The sequence below is a fragment of the Oryctolagus cuniculus genome, chromosome 3 (genome assembly GCF_051225735.1).
Source record: "Oryctolagus cuniculus isolate XC-2025 breed Fujian yellow rabbit chromosome 3, ASM5122573v1, whole genome shotgun sequence".
Classification (NCBI taxonomy): domain Eukaryota; kingdom Metazoa; phylum Chordata; class Mammalia; order Lagomorpha; family Leporidae; genus Oryctolagus; species Oryctolagus cuniculus.
The window spans coordinates 44,545,468-44,566,763 of record NC_142869.1 but is presented as its reverse complement, the minus strand read 5'-3'; the positions used below and the strand labels follow the sequence as shown (position 1 = coordinate 44,566,763).

General features: G+C 38.7%; 1 protein-coding gene across 2 annotated transcripts in view; it reads right to left on the bottom strand.

Moving 5' to 3' along the window:
- Window positions 1–21,296, bottom strand: part of DNAH7 (dynein axonemal heavy chain 7) — a 384,555-nt gene that overhangs the window by 32,474 nt on the left and 330,785 nt on the right. For both annotated transcript variants that reach the window (XM_089330144.1, XM_089330145.1), the window contains 5 exons: window positions 19,184–19,360; window positions 16,417–16,578; window positions 13,246–13,446; window positions 8,715–8,876; window positions 689–874 (listed from right to left, as the gene is read on the bottom strand). In XM_089330144.1, coding sequence (XP_089186270.1) covers window positions 689–874; window positions 8,715–8,876; window positions 13,246–13,446; window positions 16,417–16,578; window positions 19,184–19,360 — 888 coding nt within the window. The remainder of the gene's footprint in view (window positions 1–688; window positions 875–8,714; window positions 8,877–13,245; window positions 13,447–16,416; window positions 16,579–19,183; window positions 19,361–21,296) is intronic.

Genomic DNA, 21,296 nt, shown 5'->3' with positions numbered 1-21,296 from the left:
CCAACTGCCAATTTACTCCTCAAATGCCCTCGACAGTTGAGGCTGGGCCAGTGCTAAACATGAGAGCTGGTAATCTAATCCAGGACTCCCACATTAGTGGCAGTGGCAGAAATCCAATTACTTGAGTCATCACTTCTGTATTTTAGGGTCTGTGTAAGCAGGAAGCTGGAGTCAGGAGCTGGAGTTGGGTAATCAAACCCACACATTATAGTACAGGACATGAGAATCTTAATTGCCAGGCTAAATGCTGACTCCAGTCATTTAGCCTTAATGAACCTGTTTTCTCATTTGTAAAAGCGATTAAATAATAATATCAATGTTAACATGGAGCTATAGTGAGATAACCACTTGTAACTGACTTGCAAATAACTGTGAAATAAATATTATGTTAATAATTTATAAACCAGTATCTTTTTACTCAAAGGACTGGATTAGTGAGAAATTCAGGTCATGGAGGAATCTATTCTTGGGTGAGCAACATTTCTAATACTCTCACATTACAACAAACAGGCAACCAGTAACCCATCTCAGTATGGGGTATGCTCTGTTCCTATATGACTAAAGAAAGCACAGATAAATGTGAACAGAAAACAGAGCCTAGGAGGAAATCACTATTTTTTAAATATATCATCACTACCAGAGGAAATTCATGTTTACTGTTTTTGGTTTTCTTGAATGGCATACTTACATCACCAGCAGGAGGGACAAAATAGATGCCACTCGAGTCGAATTTATAGTCTGGATTTTGAACTAATTCTTCATTGAAGAATTTGTTTAGAATGCTGCGCAGTGTGCGCCGGTCCCAGTCATCAGTCACCCTGCCTCCATAATTGCATTCGCCAGTCATATATCGCAAAGCATCATAGGGCAGTTCCTAAAATGGGGAGATCAAGTCACTCAGCTAATTAAGTGTTTCCAGTAGCACATTATAAGGAATCATGTTTTTTGTTGGCTCCTATTATTAAACATTTTACAAAAAGTTTGCCTGAATAAAATTTCCCTTTATATATGTCCCTGCTAATTGTTGCAATTTTTTCCCAGGGTCTTTCTTTCCTTTTGTGGGTTTTCATTTCATTCAATCAAGTGCTGAGAATACAACCATACAACTATTCAACCAACATTATTTGAGCACCCACTTTGTGCCAAATCAAATCCAATATAATTCAGAGATAATCATACTTTTCTTTAAATATACTCTTAGTATGTTTAATAGCATTGTATTCTTGATTTCTGAAATTTTATTTTATTATTTATTTGAAAGGCAGAGCAACAGAGACAGATATTCATTCTTTGAAAACACTATTTTAATAAATATCATGTAATATTGAGCATTTAAGTTGCTCCTAAGTTTTTTTTTTAACTTTTATTTAGTAAATATAAATTTCCAAAGTAAAGTTTATGGATTACAATGGCTCCCCCCCCATAACTTCCCTCCCACTCGCACCCCTCCCATCTCCCGCTCACTCTCCCATTCCATTCACATCAAGATTCATTTTCAATTATCTTTATATACAGAAGATCGATTTAGTATATATTAAGTAAAGATTTCATCAGTTTGTACCCACACAGAAACCCAAAGTGTAAAATACTGTTTCAGTACTAGTTATAGCATTACTTCACATTGGACAACACATTAGGGAAAGATTCCACATTAGAAGTACATACACAGTGACTCCTGTTGTTGACTTAACAATTTGACACTCTTGTTTATGGCGTCAGTAATCTCCCTAGGCTCTAGTCATGAGTTGCCAAGGCTATGGAAGCCTTTTGAGTTCGCCGACTTCGATCTTATTCTGGCAGGGTCATAGTCAAAGTGGAAGTTCTCTCCTCCCTTCAGAGAAAGGTACCTCCTTCTTTGATGGCCCCATTCTCTCCACTGGGATCTCACTCATAGAGATCTTTCATTTAGGTTTTTTTTTTTTTTTTTTTTGCCAGAGTGTCTTGGCTTTCCATGCCTAAAATACTCTCATGGGCTCTTCAGCCAGATCCGAATCCCTTAAGGGCTGATTCTGAGGCCAGAGTGCTATTTAGGACATCTGTCATTCTATGAGTCTGCTGTGTATCCTGCTTCCCATGTTGGATCATTCTCTTCCTTTTTGATTCTATCAGTTAGTATTAGCAGACACTAGTCTTGTTTGTGTGATCCCTTTGACTCTTAGACCTATCAGTGTGGTCAATTGTGAACTAAAATGTTATATTCTATTAAATTTTATATTTCTTAGAATTTTGAATGATCCTTTCACCTAAGTTCCTGAAAAGAAAACTAACTTTTTTCCCAAGGAAACAATTTTTAAAAAGTAATATGCGAGTATTTTGCTGAAAACCTTTTTGCAATCTATGCAGTTTTTTGTTATACACATTTCCATGAACTTTTTGAGGATCTTGTGTAGAGCAATGTTTAAAAATGTTTGATACTAATACAGAGTAATCTTTTACTAGAGGATTTTTTTTCATCATTTTTTGCTTTACTTTCCCTCCTTACTTTGAGAGATTTCTTCTACAGAAATCATAGCACTAGGGAAGAGTAGGTACTAGAAATTAAAAAGGGAAATTTATTGAATTAGGGGATGAAAATTATGAAATTCATTTATTTGGTAGAATAACTTAAGGCTGTGAGTTTAGGAGAACATGTGTCATTGACCAAGAACTTGTGGAAAACAAAATCAGGAAGGAGGACCCATAAACAATTATGTCCTTTCAAATCAAATGTTTGAGTTTGATTAGATGTATACACTTCTTGGGCTTGCTTTCTTGGGCTCCCACCATACCAAAAATGAACTATAATAAGAAAACTCATTTGCTAATTTAACATTCAGTATATGTGATTGAGGGAACACTTGGGGCAGCTAGTCTCTGGGAGAGCTTTGTGACACATGGATGAGACCTGGAAGGGAGAGAGTTTTATTTAGGTGTCAAAGGGTTTAACTTAGCCAACATGCTACCTGTTATTTCAGCAGTGCACTCAGGACCAGGGTTTATCACATTGGGGAGTGTTTTTTCCAGGGGCTGGAAAAGACATGTAAATTGGCAGATCTCACAGAAACGTAGTGGCTTCCTGGTTTTTTTTTTTTTTTTTTTTTTTTTTTTTTTTTTTTGATTTATTTATTTATTTGAAAGAGTTACACAGAGAGAGAAGGAGAGGCAGAGAGAGAGAGAGAGAGGGGTCTTCCATCTGCTGGTTCACTCCACAGTTGGTCGCAATGGCCCAAGCTGCGCAATGGCAGGGTCTCCCTGCCCATGGTCTCAGCTCTTTTAAAACAACACAACACGGGCCAGCGCTGTGGCAGGTAAAGCCGCTGCCTGCAGTGTAGGCATCTCATATGGGTGCCAGTTCAAGTCCTAGCTGCTCGAATTCCAATCTAGCTCTCTGCTAAGGCCTGGGAAATTGGTGGAAAATGGCCCAACTCCTTGGGCCCCTGCACCCGTGTGGGACACCTGGAAGAAGCTGCTTGCTCCTGGCTTTGGATTGGCCCAGCTGTAGCTGTCGCAGCTATTTGGGGAGTGAGCCAGTAGATGGAAGACCTCTCTCTCTCTCTCTCTCTCTGCCTTTCAAATAAATAAATATATCTTTATAAAAAAAAAAAGAAATCTGCAAAGGGAGGATAAATTTGGCTTCTAGTCTATTATTCAAGAAAGAGTCCCAGCCGGCGCTGTGGCTCACGGCGCCACGGCTCACTAGGCTAATCCTCTGCCTGCGGTGCCAGCACCCCGGGTTCTAGTCCTGGTCGGGGCGCCAGATTCTGTCCTGGTTGCTCCTCTTCCAGTCCAGCTCTCTGCTGTGGCCCAGGAAGGCAGTGGAAGATAGCCCAAGTGCTTGGGCACCTGGCTCCTGGCTTCGGATTGGCACAGCATGCCGGCTGTAGCAGCCATTTGGGGGGTGAACCATTTGGGGGGTGAACCAATAGAAAAGAAAGACCTTTCTCTCTGTCTCTCTCTCTCTGCCTGTAAAAAAAAAAAGAGTCCCAAAAGTAGACAAGGATTGAGTACTGGAAAGAGCCATCAGAATAGCAGGAAAATATATGCTAAAGCAGATATGTGAAATAATACATCAGACTGAGAGATAAGCAAATAGATTGTAGTAGTACAGTTCAAAGCATGAAACAGAGGGGATGTGGGGAGTGGTAGAAAGTAAGACACAGCTGGAGAGGGAAAGAATTACGGAGCATTAGTGACTGCCAGGTGCTGCTTGGAGGCAAATTCAAAAGGCTTCCATAGCCTTGGCAACTCATGACTAGAGTCTAGGGAGATTACTGACGCCATAAACAAGAGTGTCAAATTGTTAAGTCAACAACAGGAGTCACTGTGTATGTACTTCTAATGTGGGATCTTTCCCTAATGTGTTGTCCAATGTGAAGTAATGCTATAACTAGTACTGAAACAGTATTTTACACTTTGGGTTTCTGTGTGGGTACAAACTGATGAAATCTTTACTTAATATATACTAAATCGATCTTCTGTATATAAAGATAATTGAAAATGAATCTTGATGTGAATGGAATGGGAGAGTGAGCGGGAGATGGGAGGGGTGCAGGTGAGAGGGAAGTTATGGGGGAAAAGCCATTGTAATCCATAAACTGTACTTTGGAAATTAATGTTTACTAAATAAAAGTTGAAAAGAAAAAAAGAAAAGAAATGGTGATGCAAGACATCCTTGATTTGTTTCTGACCTTCCTAGGAAAACTTTTAGATTCTCACTATTTAAGTATGATGTTAACTGTAAGTTTTTGTACATATTCTTTATCAAGTTGAGGAAGTTTCCTTTAATTACTGGTTGACTTTTCTTAAAAATCATGAATGGCTGAGTTTTTTTTTTAGATTTTATTTATTTGAATTGCAGAATTATAGATGTTGAAAGGAGAGACAGAGAGGGAGAGAGAGAGAGGTCTTCTATCAGCTGGTTCACTCCCTAAAAGGCCCCAACAGCTGGTGTTGGCCAGGCTGAAACCAGGAACCAGGAACTCCCTCCAGGTCTCCCACATGGGTTGCAGGGGCCCCTGTACTTTGGTCATTTTTTGCTGCTTTCCCAAGTGTATTAGCAGGGAGCTGGATCAGAAGCAGAGCAGATGAGACTCAAACTGACACTCATACAGGTTGCTGGCATATTACAGGTGGTAGATTAACCCACTGCGCCATAATGCTTGTCCTGGCTGTTGCAATTTGGCAAATACTTTTCCTGCATTTATTGATAATGATCATGTTAATTTTTTCTTTTTTAGCCCATTGATGTGATGTATTATATTAACTGATTTTTGAATCTTGAACAACCATGCACAATTGCATACTTTTAATTGACTCTTCAGTATAGACTATAATAATTTAAATTAGAATATTATTCATCCAGAAAAATATTGATAAATGAAAGAAGTTTCATGCTTTTCAATTTTTTGGTGCTGAAAAATGTAATTATGTTAGCTAAATTATTTTCTTGAGGAGTAAGTGCACAGTGACTCCTGTTGTTGACTTTACCAATTGACACTCCTGTCTATGGCATCAGTAATCTCCCTATGCTCCAGTCATGAGTTTCCAAGGCTATGGAAGCCCTCTGAGTTCTCCGACTCTTATCTTGTTTAGACAAGGTCATAGTCAAAGTGGAGGTTCTCTCCTCCCTTCAGAGAAAGGTACCTCCTTCTTTGATGACCTGTTCTTTCCACTGGGATCTCACTCACAGAGATCTTTTCCCAGAGTGTCTTGGCTTTCCATGCCTGAAATACTCTCATGGGCTTTTCAGCCAGATCCAAATGCCTTTAGGGCTGATTCTGAGGCCAGAGTGCTATTTAGGACATCTGCCATTCTATGAGTCTGCTAGGATCTCTGTCCTTAATGTGCTGTGCATTGAGATTTAATGCTATAACGAGTACTCAAACAATATATTTCACTTTGTGTTTCTATGGGGGTGCAAACTGTTGAAATCTTTACTTAATGCATACTAAACTGATCTTCTGTAAAAAAAAAAAAAAGAAAGTATCAATTCCCAACTTGACTCTCACTGAGATTAAACATGACAATAGGTCTGATCTGATTTCATCATCATTTAAAAAAATCATCTATTATTTTTCACTTTATGTTTCTGTGTGGGAGCAAACTGTTGAAATCCTTACTTAATGTATACTAAGCTGATCTTCTGTATATTAAGATAATCGAAAATGAATCTTGATGTGAATGGAAGGGGAGAGGGAGTGGGAAAGGGGAGGGTTGTGGGTGGGAGGGATGGTATGGGGGGGAAGCCATTGTAATCCATAAGTCGTACTTTGGAAATTTATATTCATTAAATAAAAGTTAAAAAAAATTAAAAAAATTTATTTTCTTGAGCACTGTATCATTGTTTCTCTCCTGTCCTGTTACTATCTTTTTTGGACAAATGTTACTTACAAGAAATAACCCATTAAATTTATGATCCTTTTGAATGTTTTGCCAAATCTACATGCTGCAGAGTTAAAAGCGTTTTTAATTCATTAAATGTAATACAGAGTAAGACTCTGTCTAATGAAACACAGAAATTCAAATGGAAGGTTCTTCATATAAGTTTAGATAACGGCATTTGAGCTCTCAATATTTATTTTGATGATTTCTTTGTTTTTATAGAAATAGAATTCAATGTCTTCCTGTTTGTGAATTTTTTTTTAAAGATTTATTTATTTATTTGAAAGGCAGAGTTAAAGAGAGAGAGAAAGACACAGAGAGAGCTACCATCAGCAGGTTCACTCCCCAAATGGCCACAAAGGCCAGAGCTGGACCAGGCCAAAGCCAGGAGCCAGGAGCTTCATCAGGGTGTCCTACATGAGCGCAGGGGCCCAAGGACTTGAGTCATCCTCTGCTGGTTTTCCCAGGCACATTAGCAAGGAGTTGGATGGGAAGCAGAGCAGCGGGGGCTTGAATTGGTGCCTATATGGGATGCCTGCATTGTAGGCAGGGACTCACCTGCTATTGGCACAACATTGGCTCCTGCAAATCTTTTAAAAAAGAAATATAATGCACTAAAAGTTTCAAAGTCCAAAATTTTTTGTTTGAGAGAGAGAGAGAGAGAGTAAGCTCCATGTAGTAGTGGTTCACTCAGATGTTTGCGATAGCTCAGATTATACCAGGTCAAAGCCAGGATCCTGGAACTCAGTCCAGGTCTCCCAGATGTATGGAAGGGACACAAACACTTGAGCTATCACCTGCAGCCTCCAAAAGTGCTCATTAGCAGGCAGCTGGAATTGGAAGCAGAGCTGAGACTTAAACCAAGGCACTCCAATATGGGATGTAGGTATCCTGAGTGGTGGCTTAACACTGTGACAAGTGCCCAACCCCAAATCAAAGTTTTTCATATTCCAATGACTAAGTGAATTAAAGATTTCCAAATACATTTGAATAAAATTCTACTAAAATTCAGAAGATTCACTTTCCAAAAAGCTCCACATCATTATAGCACATGGGTTGATTCCAAATCATTCTTCAAAGCTGCACACATGTTAAAAATAGAACTGGTAAACAAGTAACAATAAGAAAAAGGGTAGGTGGGGCTGGCACTGTGGCAGAGTGAGTTAAAACCCCAGCCTGCAGTGTTGGCATCCCAAATGGGTGCCAGTTCGAGTCCCGTCTGCTCCAGTACCAGTCCAGCTCTATGCTATGGCCTGGGAAAGCAGTAAAAGATGACCCAACTCCTTAGGCTCCTGCACCCACATGGGAGACCTGGAAGAAGCTCTTGGCTTCTGGCTTCAGATTGGCCAAGCTCTGGACATTGTGGCCATCTGGAGAGTGAACTAGTAGACTGAAGATCTTTCTTTCTGTCTCTCTCTATCTGCCTCTGTAATCTGCCTTCCAATAAATAAATAAATCTTAAAAAGAAAAATAGAAAAAGAGTAGGAGCCAGCACTGTGGCACAGTGTGTTAAGCCTCTGCCTGCAACATTGGCATCCCATATGGATGCCACTTCAAGTCCCAGCTGCTCCACTTACAATCCAGCACCTGGGAAAGCAGTGGAAGATAGCCCAAGTGCTCAGATCCCTGCACCCACATGGGAGACCAGGATGGAGCAATGGGCTCCTGGCTTAGGCCTGTCCCAGCCCTGCCACTGTGACCATTTTGGGAGTAAACCAGCAGATGGAAGATTCACCCCCCTTCCTTCCCTCTCTAACTCTTTCAAATAAAATAAATCTTTAAAAAGAAAAAAGGGTACTGCTGTGTTGTGTGTGTGTGTATGTGTGTGTGTGTGTGTGTGTGTACAACAGGATTGCAGAGGTTGAAATGTGTATGTGACATTAGGCTATTTGGCTTTTTTCAAGATCTATACTCCAGCTTAACACCACTGGTATAAATGGTTTGGTTTTCCTGACAAGTGATCCAAACAATGGAATAAAAGCATAATGACATTTTTCTAAAAATAAAGACATGTTACAGAAAAGAAGAATATTTATTTGTTAGTTCTATTTTGGAAACTGGTTGATTTTTGATCTTCTCAAGTCTTATTCAAATAAGTCCAATGTGATCACTGTTCAGGTCTCTATAATTGTTTATATGTCAAAATAAATGATAAAATTTAGTTTCCTGATGGGGAAACTGACATCTCAACTATATGCTATAGCAGTTATAATAAAGTACTACTTAGTAAGCCATTGAGAACTACCCTGCCATTCATTTTATAGGAATATAAATTAATCAGAAGCCTCGGCTCCCTGTAAAACACATAATAAAGAGCAAAATAGGTAATGTCTTCACTGTGATTTTTACAATACCTCATACTGGTTCAGGAACATGTGGAGTTGCTGTACACTGATTCTTAAATCTGTCTCATTGAACTCATAAGGAATATTCCATCCCAAAGGTCCAAATTTCCTTCTTTCTTGTACCAAAGCATGAAAGAAACAGAGACCATAAAGTAACTTCTTGAATTCATCCTGTAATGAGAAGAAATGATTACACATAATTATTTTCCCTCCTAACATTATATTTACCATGTTTTATGTAAATAAATACTTAGGGATATATTCATCTCAAGGTATAACTGAAACAGAATTAAATACATTTCTATACGCTCTTTAGGTAAAAACACACCTATTTATATGCCTGTTCAATTAACACATATAGCTGTCCATAAACATCAGGCTTTTAGGAAGTATAGTAAATCATCTAATTCAATGTGACCTTACAGGATTGTTAAGATTTTGACTAAATTCATAATTCACCAGAATTCATAACTCCAATGTGTGATCCTAGATTATAATGGAGATAGTTCCAAGGAGATAATTCAAACCAATTAGACAGCTCTAAAACTCACAAGGAAAGGAAAACATAGTCAAAATGGAGTTTGAGAGAGGATTTGGGATTTCCTTGGAGGTAGTAGCTTGGAGCCTTCTTCATCTTCAAGGGAGAAAATTGCATGGGACTTACCTTCTAATTTCCAGTTCACAAGAAGAAGTTAATGGGGCTATTCTAAGAGTTGACACATTTCCTGCAGCTGGACAGGGTGGAAAAGTGCAAAACTCAGGCCTGAAAAGTAGAGGAGTCTATAGCTGCAGAGTAGAGAACTATGAAAGGGAATCATTTCCCTCATCCTCTCTGATGACAGGCCGAGCTGGTGGGATTCTCAAGGAGCCGATAGGGAACTTGGGCGAGGAATGGAAGCTACGGGTCGTTTTGAAGGTGCCATGGTCAAGAAGGCTTCTGCCATGGACTAAGGAAATCCCAACAGTTAAGAGCCAGTGTGAAAGGAAAATAGAAGCTGAGAGGGAAACAGGAGCACCTTCTGAAGGTGAGGTGACGCCAAGTGAAAAGGATTATAGTTAGAGGAGTCTAGTAGGGGAACATAAGGAGAAACCATCAAAAACTAAAAAGAGAAAGTCAGGGTGAAACCACTCTCAAGTCCAGAGAGCTCCAAGCAATACCAGTTCCAAAGAGGAATTTCTGCTCCTCCCGGCCTCCTTCCTACACACACTCTGAACTGAGGGGTCAGTATCAGCATCTATCAAGTGCAGGAAGAGTGAGAAGAAGAAAGATGCCAACTCCAGCCTCTTCCCCTGAGCGTATGAAGCTCACTGACTATAGACCTGAAGTGAGATACTGGGACGTTGAAGCATAGATTTTGAATGAAAATTGAAATAATGATTAATAAATTGCTTTAGACTTTCTAATTCCTGAATCCAGGCTGGCTTTGCAATTTTAAATGACAGTTTAGGACATTTTATTACCTAACAGTGACTAGAAAAGTCATGGGAATGCTCCAAGTTTTTCCCAGGAGCACAGGAAAGGTTTCCCTCATAGAATAAACTTGAAAGGGTGAGTGGAAGACAAAAGAAAAGTAACATAAATTCAACCACAGAGATGGGAGAAATTAAAGGTAAAAATGCTGGGCTAATTCTGGAACTAAACCGGATTTATTAGAGAATCAAACAAATCAGTGAATGCATTGATGTTGTTGGAGGCCAGGTTTCTCACTGTAGAAGAGACAAATATGTCATGAGGAAAAGCAAGCAAGCGAGAAGCCTGAGGAGAGGAGCTGAAGTTGGAGCTATGCTCTGAATGCATATGCACACATAAACTTGGCTGTACGTGTGTGTGTGTGTGTGTGTGTGTGTGTGTGTGTGTTATTTCTGAGTTATCTCCACTGAAAAGGGTCAAGAACCAAAGACAATGCAGTAGCAATGAGCTCATCCAACATCCACATCATGCTCTCTAATACCATTCTCCATTAAAAAGAAATAGGACTTTTCAGAAAAATGGCTGCATTCAGGACTGGGGCAGGTACAAAATGAACCTGAAATACCAAAAATTTTAAAAGATGGGAACTATAATAAGTGCAGAGGAACTAGATCAAAGGAATTCCTATTCTGGAGCAAATTGAGCACCAAAAAACTTAAACATAGTACGAACTGTAAGTCATTGGAGGAAAAACCCAGAAACTCCTTATTTCATACCAATAATGGATGCCCAAATAAGGTAAAAGACAGAATTGTTGTTTATTGGAGAGCACCAAGTATCAAATGTAGAAAGTGCTGGATTTGGTAACTAGATCAGGCAAGAATCCTCAAAGGATAATAGATGTGGATGAGGAATAGTTTATTTACATGGTTATAAAATATCTATGTTTGTTTTGATTATGTAGTAGTTTGAGAATGAGTAGAAATATAATCACAAGAAAACAAACCCCAAATGAGAAGTACTTTCTTTTTAACAAGGGAGGGATATGAATCCTTCAGAGATGTCAGTGTCGTAAGAAACAGAGGAAGATTGGGGAAATGTTCCATACCAAATGAGGCAAAAGAGACACAGAAAAAAATACAGTACTAAACATGAGCCCAACCCTGTCATGGGCAAGGAAAACACCTGAAGGATATTACTGCACAAACTGGCAACACAGGAGCACAAATTGTAGATTTCATACAATAGTGTGTCCTTGCTAAATTCACTAAAAGTAATAATTGGACTAGGATGAGATAATGTTCCTATTCTTAGGAAATATGCACCAAAATATTTAAGGATAAAGGACTATTATGTATGTATGTATACATGTGAATGTGTGTATGTATGTGTGTGTGTGTATAAACTTGATATTGGGTATATATTGAAAGACAAAGAGATACAGAAAAGAAATATAAATGATAAAGCAAATGGAATAAAATATTAATAGGAGGTGACTATAGGCAAAGGGTATAGGCCATTCCTTTTTCTTTTCTTTTTTTTTTTTTGCCTCAGTTATTTACTTATTTATTTTTAGCAAGCTTTTATTTAATAAATTGTTTAGGAATGTAGTGGTTATTCCCCCCCCATATCTGCCCTCCCACCCCCACTTCCATCCCACCTCCTACTCCCTCTACCATTATGGCCATTTCTTATACTAGTTTTACACTTGAAACTTTCCTGAGTTTTAAAATTATTTCCAAGCAAAAAGATAAAACAGACATTATGATGTGTTCCTGGGCACTTAATGAGATTTTGCTTTTGGACTGGACTGTTTCTTTCTTTTTTTTTTTTTTTAAGATTTATTATTTATTTATTTGACAGGTAGAGTTACAGACAGTGAGAGGGAGAGACAGAGAGAAAGGTCTTGCTTCTGTTGGTTCACCCCCCAAATGGCTGCTATGGCCGGAGCCACGCCAATCCAAAACCAGGTGCTTCTTCCTGGTCTCCCAGGGGGGTGCAGGCACCCAAGCACTTGGGCCATCCTCCACTGTCCTCCTGGGCTACAGCAGAGAGCTGGACTGGAAGAGGAGCAACCAGGACTAGAACCCGGAGCCCATATGGGATTCCGGTGCCGCAGGCGGAGGATTAGTCAAGTGAGCCACGGCGCCGGCCCCCTGGACTGTTTCATAAATGCCTGAACTACTAATATATGTGACAACTAATGGAGAGACCTGATCTTGAAGAAAGGGATGGTAGAGTCAACTTTTGCAAAGGGGCTCTAGCTAGTCTGCAATACACAGAAATGCCCTCACCACCTGTTTGAGAGTAACCTACTCTCTCTGGACCTAATCGACACAAAAGCTACATAATATAGCAAATTTTAGAAGCATAGGATAAGGTTTAGCTTAGTTTTAAATATAGGCACTTTTTTTTTTAGCAGCTAAACTTTTATTTAATGAAAGTACTTCTTTATTTTAAATGTTTCCTTTTGATGTGCACTTAAAACATTTTCAGACATCAAGGGTGTGAGCTTTTTAATGGCAGAAACATACTAAGGTTCATAACCCCTCTTAAAAGGAAACTCTTCCATTTTTAATTATGGTAAAACACTGTGAAGCATTTTTAGGTCACAGACATTCACACACAGAATTCTAATCATGAAAGCAGTGGGTGTTTTCCCTGCTTGCCTGGTGACACTAAAAAAGACCCTATGAGTCCCATCAATCAAGGAGGAAAATCATTTGCACTCTCATTATAGTTATATGGAGGAAATATTTTTATGTTTTAATTTAGAGATATGGTTCCAAATAGCAAAGGGCTCAGTTAATATCCTGAAACAAGATTCTCCAGCCTTGCAGATTTGTGCCAAGAATGGCTTACAGCTGACTTTCTAAATAGAAAGCTACATTATTAATGACACCCCATAAGATCTCAGCTGAGCAGGAATGAGGCTGGTGGTGAAATTAAAATAAAATATTAATACAATTGACTTCGGCACAGTCAATAATCAGTAATCAAAACCAACTGCACTGCAGTGTAGGAGGCCTATTTAATTTGTAGTTTTACACCACGCACATATCCGTGATCACCAGGGGCCACTTGAACTGCTTTACAGGGCTGAGGTAACAAGACTTAGCCATTACTAACAGGCTTTTTGCAGCTGCCAAAGAACTCAGGGTCAGAGATCGGGTCCATGAGGTATGATCGAATGATATTAGCCCGTAAACCTTTTGGCGCTTCATTGGTCATTTTCACTCCATTTTGCAGTACTGACACAGGGAAATTTGGAGATGGGTAACTTGTCAGCCAAAGTCGGAAGTCTGGGTGTGTTGATTCTGGGCTTAACTCCTGCAAGAAAATAAGTCAGATAAAGAAAGGTAAATAATATCCAAAGAGAAATCTCACATTCATATATGCAAGGGATGGGCTAGGAGGGGGAGGAAGAACTTTTATAAAATGAAGATGTAATTGTTGCAATTTCAGTAAAAGCCTTAAAATATGATTCTGCCCCTAAAACAATATGCCTCGCTCAGACAATTCAGAGTGTTGTCATTCTCCTTGATAAAATAAACACATAGGACTATAAAATTTACAAAGATGTTATATAATTCAGAGTTGGCCAAAGTAAATGCTAAGACATTCAGAAACTCTCCTATCTGCATTGATGTTGCTGAAACATTTAGAGATAATGCTGTGCCCCAGAGCTAGATCAAGGCCAATTCTTTCTTCTCTCTTTAGATCAGCTATAAGAATAGGCAATACACTCACATAAATAAATATTAAACTTGGGGACAGCATTTGGCAGATGGGTAAAGCTGCCACCTGTAACACTGGTATCCTATATGATCACAGTTTTTGTCCTCATTGCTCCCTGCTAATGGCCTGGGAAAAGCAATAGAAGACAGCTGAACTATTTGGGCCCCTGCTACCCATGTGGGAGACCCGGATGAATCTCCTGGCTCCTGGCTTTGGCCTGGCCCAACATTGGCTGTTGTAGCCATCTAGGGAGTGAACTCCTAGATGGCAGCTCTCTGTCTCTCCCTCTCTCTGTAACTCTTTCAAAATAAATTTAAAAAAAAGTATTAAACTAGACAGGGATTGAAAAAGAGAGAGTTTTAAAACAGATTTATTTTTTATTTAAAAAATGCCAGTATCACAGTTGGTGGGTTTACCCACTACACTGCAAATCCTGACCAAGGTTGGGGGAGGGGAGAGGGAAAGAGAGAGAGAGAGAGAGAGAGAGAGAGTTTGTTTTAAAGGATGAGGAGAACCAGTATATCCTGAGTGATATATATATATATATAGATAGATAGATACAGATATAGATATGGATATTGATATAGATATGGATATAGATATAATCTCACTGATGTATCCTGAGTTTTATATGTTTGTTTAAGGGATAGCTAGGTTTGGACTATGGAGGGTATTAGATCTCCTGATGAGTATTTTATAAGGCTGTTTAGGAGCTAGGAACAATTATCATGGACTTTTCTCCCTCCTCTTCTTCAGTCCCTCTGTCTATTGCTACCTCCCACAATTGACCATGTCAGTGGTGGCTATTTGTCTTTAAATTATAAATCTTTATCAGAAAACAACAATTGGAGCACTCATATGGTGAAGGGTGGGAGTAAGTCAGGAGGCATGCATAGATGTCTCTTTCTCAACAACAATAGTGGGGAGAAGCAGGTTTTTTCCTCCTACCACCTTTCCTTTGTCTAGTGACTTAGGTAACGTATTTAATGAGATTTTTGAGCCAAGTTCACTGTTCATTAGCTTTCCTCTGTTACAAAGGTCTGAGACGGTTATGTATGACACATTTCAACAAGTTGTGAAAATGGCTTTGAGACAGAGGAACTATAAGGAGACAGACACAGCTATAAAACCTCTCAGGTAAAGCCTGAAATATAAGGATATGTTGGCAAGGGAAAAAATAGAAAGAATAGTTTAATCATACCTATTTTGATGGCCTATGTTCTTGAGAAAGTGTGCTCTACCAATGAAACTGAATGAAGATCAAATGGCTGAGGCATAGATGTCAAGATGGAATGTGATAAGAGATGAGACTTGATCAGGCAAGCAAAGGGTGCTGGAAGTCATACTGAGCATTTTAACTTTGTCTTGCATGCAATGGTTTTAAGCAGTGAAGCAATATTTATTCACTAATTCAATAAATACTTCTAGGTTATCTTCTATGGCCAAATATTATTCAAAGTGCCAGAGATAGGCAGAGAACAAAACAGGTAAAGACAAAGTCACAGTGTTTTTTTTCCTTTATTTGTTTAACTCTTCACTTAGTGTAGGGTTAATCTTATGAATATAAAGTAAACTAAAAGTAGATTATTGTAAAAATTGAGGGAATAAGAAGAAGGAGCAGGAAGGGTGGGAGCATGGGTGGGAGGGAGACTAGAGTGGGAAGTATCACCATGTTCTTAAATCTGTATATATGAAATTTGTTTACCATAAATTAAAACATAAAAAATAAAAAAAGATAAAGTAGTTGTCTTAACGGCACTCACATTCTAGTGGGAGATGCAGGCAAAACAAAGTAGTAATTCATGTCATTAAAAAAAAAAAAAAAACTCTTCCCTGTAAGTTTCCTTACGTGGTCAGACAATGTATGTTCTTTCACTGCTTATTTAGTAGCCTGGGGGACTCTGAGAGGGGAGTTAGGAGTGCAGTAGAATCACAGGAAATAGCAGTGGGCACATTTTCTCACTGTGTGCTGAAATCCAGTGCTCGGTTTTCTGTGTACTCTGTTGAGGTACATGGAGTTTTCTTCCTGGAATTTCTACACACCAAAATTGGAAAGTTCTCTGAGCCAACCCAAGGAGAATGAGTGCAGTACTCTTTACATTTCAGATTGATTTTCTGGGTCAGGGTAATTGGCCAAGTGGGTGAAAAATGAGTTAAAGAAAAGTTATATTCTGAAGCCCTTTGTTTTAGCGTGGTCACTTGGATTTCACCTTGAATAGTTTCTTTTATTGCTTTTGATCTATTGCTGTAAAAGACAAATTGATTTATTTCTCCTCTGTGGTTCACTGTCATCTTTGAGTCTGCTTCTCTGGATTGAGGACATTTCCAGCTCACAGGATGAGCCCTTGGGCCTGTTGAGAGGGATTTGCCATGGCCTGACTGTGTGCTCTCCTCTGTTTCTCCTGAGTTCTCGGTGTGAGCCCACCTCTCCTGTAATCCAGTCATGCCACTAATCTGCAAACCTCCCAAACTGGAAGACAGGAATGGAGTTACTTACTTGACACAAGAACCGCTCATGAGATGGGGGAATACCATCTGGTAAACAGAAACTTGCATTTTTACCTCACACACTTTCTCGAGGGTTGGCATCCAAGAGGTGGCAAGGTGACAGTTCTGAAGAACAACCCATGTCCCTTCCTTGATGGCTTTTTCTAACATCTTCATAGCAATGGGCCCTTGGCCTTGACCAAGGGATAAGGAGCTAAGTTTGGATCCCCCATACCCCTGTGTACAACAACAAAGATGTTAGTTAAAAAGTCATATTTTTCTAGAGAAATCAATATTGTTATTTCAAGAACAGATAACATTAACTAGATTAAGATTTACATATGTTAGCACCCCTCAAAAGTCTAAACATACATGATTCTAAAAACACTTATTGACTAAGGGTCCCATAAACATATAAAAGCAAGTCAATTAATATAGGAAACAGTCATGGTAACAAATATCTGTAGGCTCTTTGGTTGTTAATACAAAGGATAGAAAAAATTTAGGAGGGCTTTTAACATAAGGAGATGAAAGGAACTGGTTGTCCTATAGCAATTCTGAAAATCCAAAGCTGAAAAGAAAACTATGACTAGACAAATGGATATGTCCTATATTCTCCAGATCTTTGAATAACTGTATTTTCATTCATTTGGCTACTGCAAATTAAAAATTAAGAGAATAAAAAAAGTTTCATTAAGAAATTCTGTGGGATGTACATAAAATGACGACTAGATAAACAAATTATCACACACACTATGGTACACTATTCAGCAGTAAAAAAAAAAAATGAAATCCTATCTTTTGCAACAAAATGAATGCACCTGGAAACCATTGTATCAGTTAAATAAGCCAGCCCCCAAAAGACAAATACCATATCTTTTCCCCAATCTGTGGTAACTAACAGAGTACCTAAAAGGTAAATATAGGCATGAAATTGACATTCTGAGGTTTGATGATTGTTTACAGCCCTTGTCTAGCCTGTTGAGGATTAGTGTTTTTTTCTTCATACTATTTGCTGAATTCTTTACTTGGTGTAGGTTTAATCTTATGAGTATAAGCTGAAAATAGATCTTTGTAAAAATTAAGAATGGGAATAGAAGGGAGAGGAGGAAGAAGGGTGGCGGCTAGGGCAGGAGGGAGGTTAGGATGTGTCACCGTGTTCCTGAATCTGTACATATGAAATATACAAAATTTGTATTCCTTAAATAAAATTTAAAAAAGACAACACTAAAAAAAAGAAATTCTATGGGAATGTTTTCGTGGAATGCAGGATATTGTGTCCTGATTCATCTGTGGCTTCTGGATTTTTTCTTTCTGGGGTAATTACCACCACATTGCTTCTCTGGAAGAGAACTTGGGTGATGTGATGAGAGTAGTTGAACAGTAGGGTCCAGGCCTTCTCTTAATGCTCATATCACTAGCAAATAGCAGCAGAAGAAAACAAAATAGATCTAGAAACAAGAATCACTGGAAGAAGTGGAAGTAGCAAGTGAAGACAAAATACCAAGTAGGACTCACACAGGGGTCTGAAATAATCATGCTGCGTAACACTGGGGGAGGGACATAAAGCAACAGCTTAAAAGATCAAGGTCATGTTGTCCTGGAGAGGTAAGTCCCACATAAAATAGATATTTTCAGCCACCTTTACCTCTCTCCTCTCCTCCTACCCATGGTTCCCCTTCCTGATCTCTCAATGGTCCACCTTACTAGTGGTCTGCTTTCACTTGGCTCCACTGAAGACAATCCTCCACACTACTGCTAATATGAGCATTATAGATTACATATAAGATCCTATCATTCTGTGGCTTGAAACCCTACCATATCTTCCAACTTACTGAAAATCCTTAATGTAGCTCACAAAGACACTACATGATCTGGTCCCTCTCAAACCTAAAACCTCACCTCCTCCAATCATGGTGGCCATGTCCCAACATGTCTCTAACCACTACTAGGGGCCATGCTGAACAATCAGTCCTCTGGGACATAAGAATTATACCCATGAAAAACAAAATGAAACAAAGAAACAGGGGTTATTAAAACATAAACTGGCTTATAAAGCAAATATTTTAGCTTATTAGCTATGTGGCCTTTGAGAAGCTACAACCTCTTTCTGTTTTAGTATCCCAATCTGTAAAATGGATATGCTATCATCTATTTCACAGAACTGCTGTAAAATTAAAAAGAGAAAATGTATCTTACAAAGTCTAGCAAAGTTAACAACATTTAAGCACTCAATAAAAGTGAGAATGAAGATTTTGTAGATATCAGCAATATCACCATAAAAAGTTATTTTGATTATACCAAAAGGGGGAAAAAACTTTAGACATGCCCAATCCCTTGTTCATTGTTACTTTCTTGTTCTAGTCTGTATGATGGAAGAACATTTATATTAAATTAATTTGAATAACGTTTAAAGTCCAAGAATGTAATAGTAGAACATATTCTAAATGGTAAAGTGACTAATTCTTTTGGGAACATAAAAGCTCCATTTACAGACTGGGAAAAAGATAGAATTAGAGATTTGTCCCAGGGTCATTGTCCAGACTGGAATTCATTTCATCAATCCAAGATAATATATTGGTCAAATGATGTCACAGAGTTCCTGTCCTCCCAAAAGAAAAGCAAATGTTTCTCTAATACAAATTCTGATTTTATAATTTGGACAAGGAAATATTTTTAATGCCAGTGCTGCCATTAAGTGTTATGTTCTTGGAGCTGTCAACCTCTGGACCCCCAAAGCTTTCGAGGGCTGAGTGACACATTTGCAACTTGCCCTCTCCCCTTAAGATTTCAGTTATAAGCAAGTCATTTTTTCCAAATAGCTTCATCTGTTGTAAGGTACCTGGTCATCGGCAAATTTTAAAAGGGCAGCCATGGGATCTGCTCCAGGTGAGAGTACAAAAATCAGTGGTGCACAGCAATGACTGTCTCCAAATGCCTTGGATAAATCAAAGGGGGGTGGCTCAATGAATGCACGTCCCAATTTATTGATTATAAATTCCTGTACCATTGGAATAACCTAGAAAGAGACAAGAATATATTTGAAAGGTATTCACAATCGTTCTCTCCCTTTTTTATTCTATCAGTTAGTATTAGCAGACACTAGTCTTGTTTATGTGCTCCCTTTGACTCTTAGACCTATCAGCATGATCAATTGTGAACTGAAATTGATCACTTAGACTAGTGAGATGGCATTAGTACATGCCACCTTGCTGGGATTGTATTGGAATCCCCTGGTATGTTTCTAACTCAACCATTTGGGGCAAGTCAGCTTGAGCATGTCCCAAATTGTACATCTCCTCCCTCTCTTATTTCCACTCTTATATTTAACAGAGATCACTTTTCAGTTAAATTTAAACACCTAAGAATGATTGTGTGTTAATTACAGAGTTCAACCAATAGTATTAAGTAGAATGATCCAACATGGGAAGCAGGATACACAGCAGACTCATAGAAGGGCAGATGTCCTAAACAGCACTCTGGCCTCAGAATCAGCCCTTAAGGCATTCGGATCTTCGGATCTGGCTGAAGAGCCCACGAGAGTAGTTTAGGCATGGAAAGCCAAGACACTCTGGCAAAAAAAAAAAACTCTCTGTGAGTGAGAACCCAGTAGAAAGAATGGGCCATCAAAGAAGGAGGTACCTTACTCTGAAGGGAGGAGAGAACTTCCACTTGGACTATGACCCTGTCTAAATAAGATCAGAGTTGGTGAACTCAAAAGGCTTCCATAGCCTTGGCAACTCATGACAAGAGCCTAGGGTGATTACTGATACCATAACCAAGAGTGTCAATTTGTCAAGTCAACAACAAGAGTCACTGTGTACTTACTCCTCATGTAGGATCTCTGTTCTTAATGTGTTGTTCAATGTGAATTAATGCTATAACTAGTACTGAAACAGTATTTTACACTTTATGTTCTGTGTGGGTGCAAACTGATGAAATATTTACTTAATATATACTAAATCGATCTTCTGTATATACAGATAATTGAAAATGAATTTTGATGTGAATGGAATGGGAGAGGGAGCAGGAGATGGGAGGGTTGCAGGTGGGAGGGAAGTTATGGGGGGGGAAGCCATTGTAATCCATAAACTGTACTTTTGAAATTTATATTTACTAAATAAAAGTTAAAAAAGAAAGGTATTCACAATCGAACTAAAACTGTAAAATTTAAAGTTCAGATGAAAGTTGTTGCAAAACCAATGACTCTGGCTATGTTGGCTTAGATATTCATTAATGGTACTAAGTCAAAGACACTACTGTTTATTAGAAAACAACTGTAGATTATTTAAATAACAAAAGATGTGTGGTAATTAACACCAGAATTCAAAGAAATTTTTTCTTTCTTTTAATGATTACTCAGGACATAGTAGATGAAGAAGAAACCTTAATATTTTACTTACATTGTAAAATACTAATTATATTATAAAATTTCACACCTCAAAAGTAAAAATATCAGTGTGTGTTATGCAAAGTTTCTCACATCACAAAGAAAGAACTGACTTCTCTGGAAAAAGAATAAAATTAGAAGAGAGGGGAAGAAGGGGAGGAGGAGGCGAAGGAAAAGCTCTATGACGGAGAAACAAGCCTCATATCTGACAAACAGGCAAAATCATGTTGGATGGAAATTCTGGTAGCTTGCCTGAGAAATTTCTGGAAGCTGAACCCTGTGGCTTGAGATCTCTGCTAATTGTTCCCTTCTACGCATTAATGCAGGAGTCAAACCATTTGTCAGCATCACTGACAGACAGCCTCAGACACATCATTCCTTGTCTGTGATGAAGGTTCACTCCCAATATCTCTGGGTGATAGTTTCAGCTAATCATGACTCAGGAGTGACCCAACCAAGTGATAGGTTTAATAAACCGGTGTCCCTGAATCTGGCTTAAGAAAGTATGCAGCCATTTCTCCCTCCAACTATACGAACTCCTTCCTCCTACAGCTTAGTCATGGCT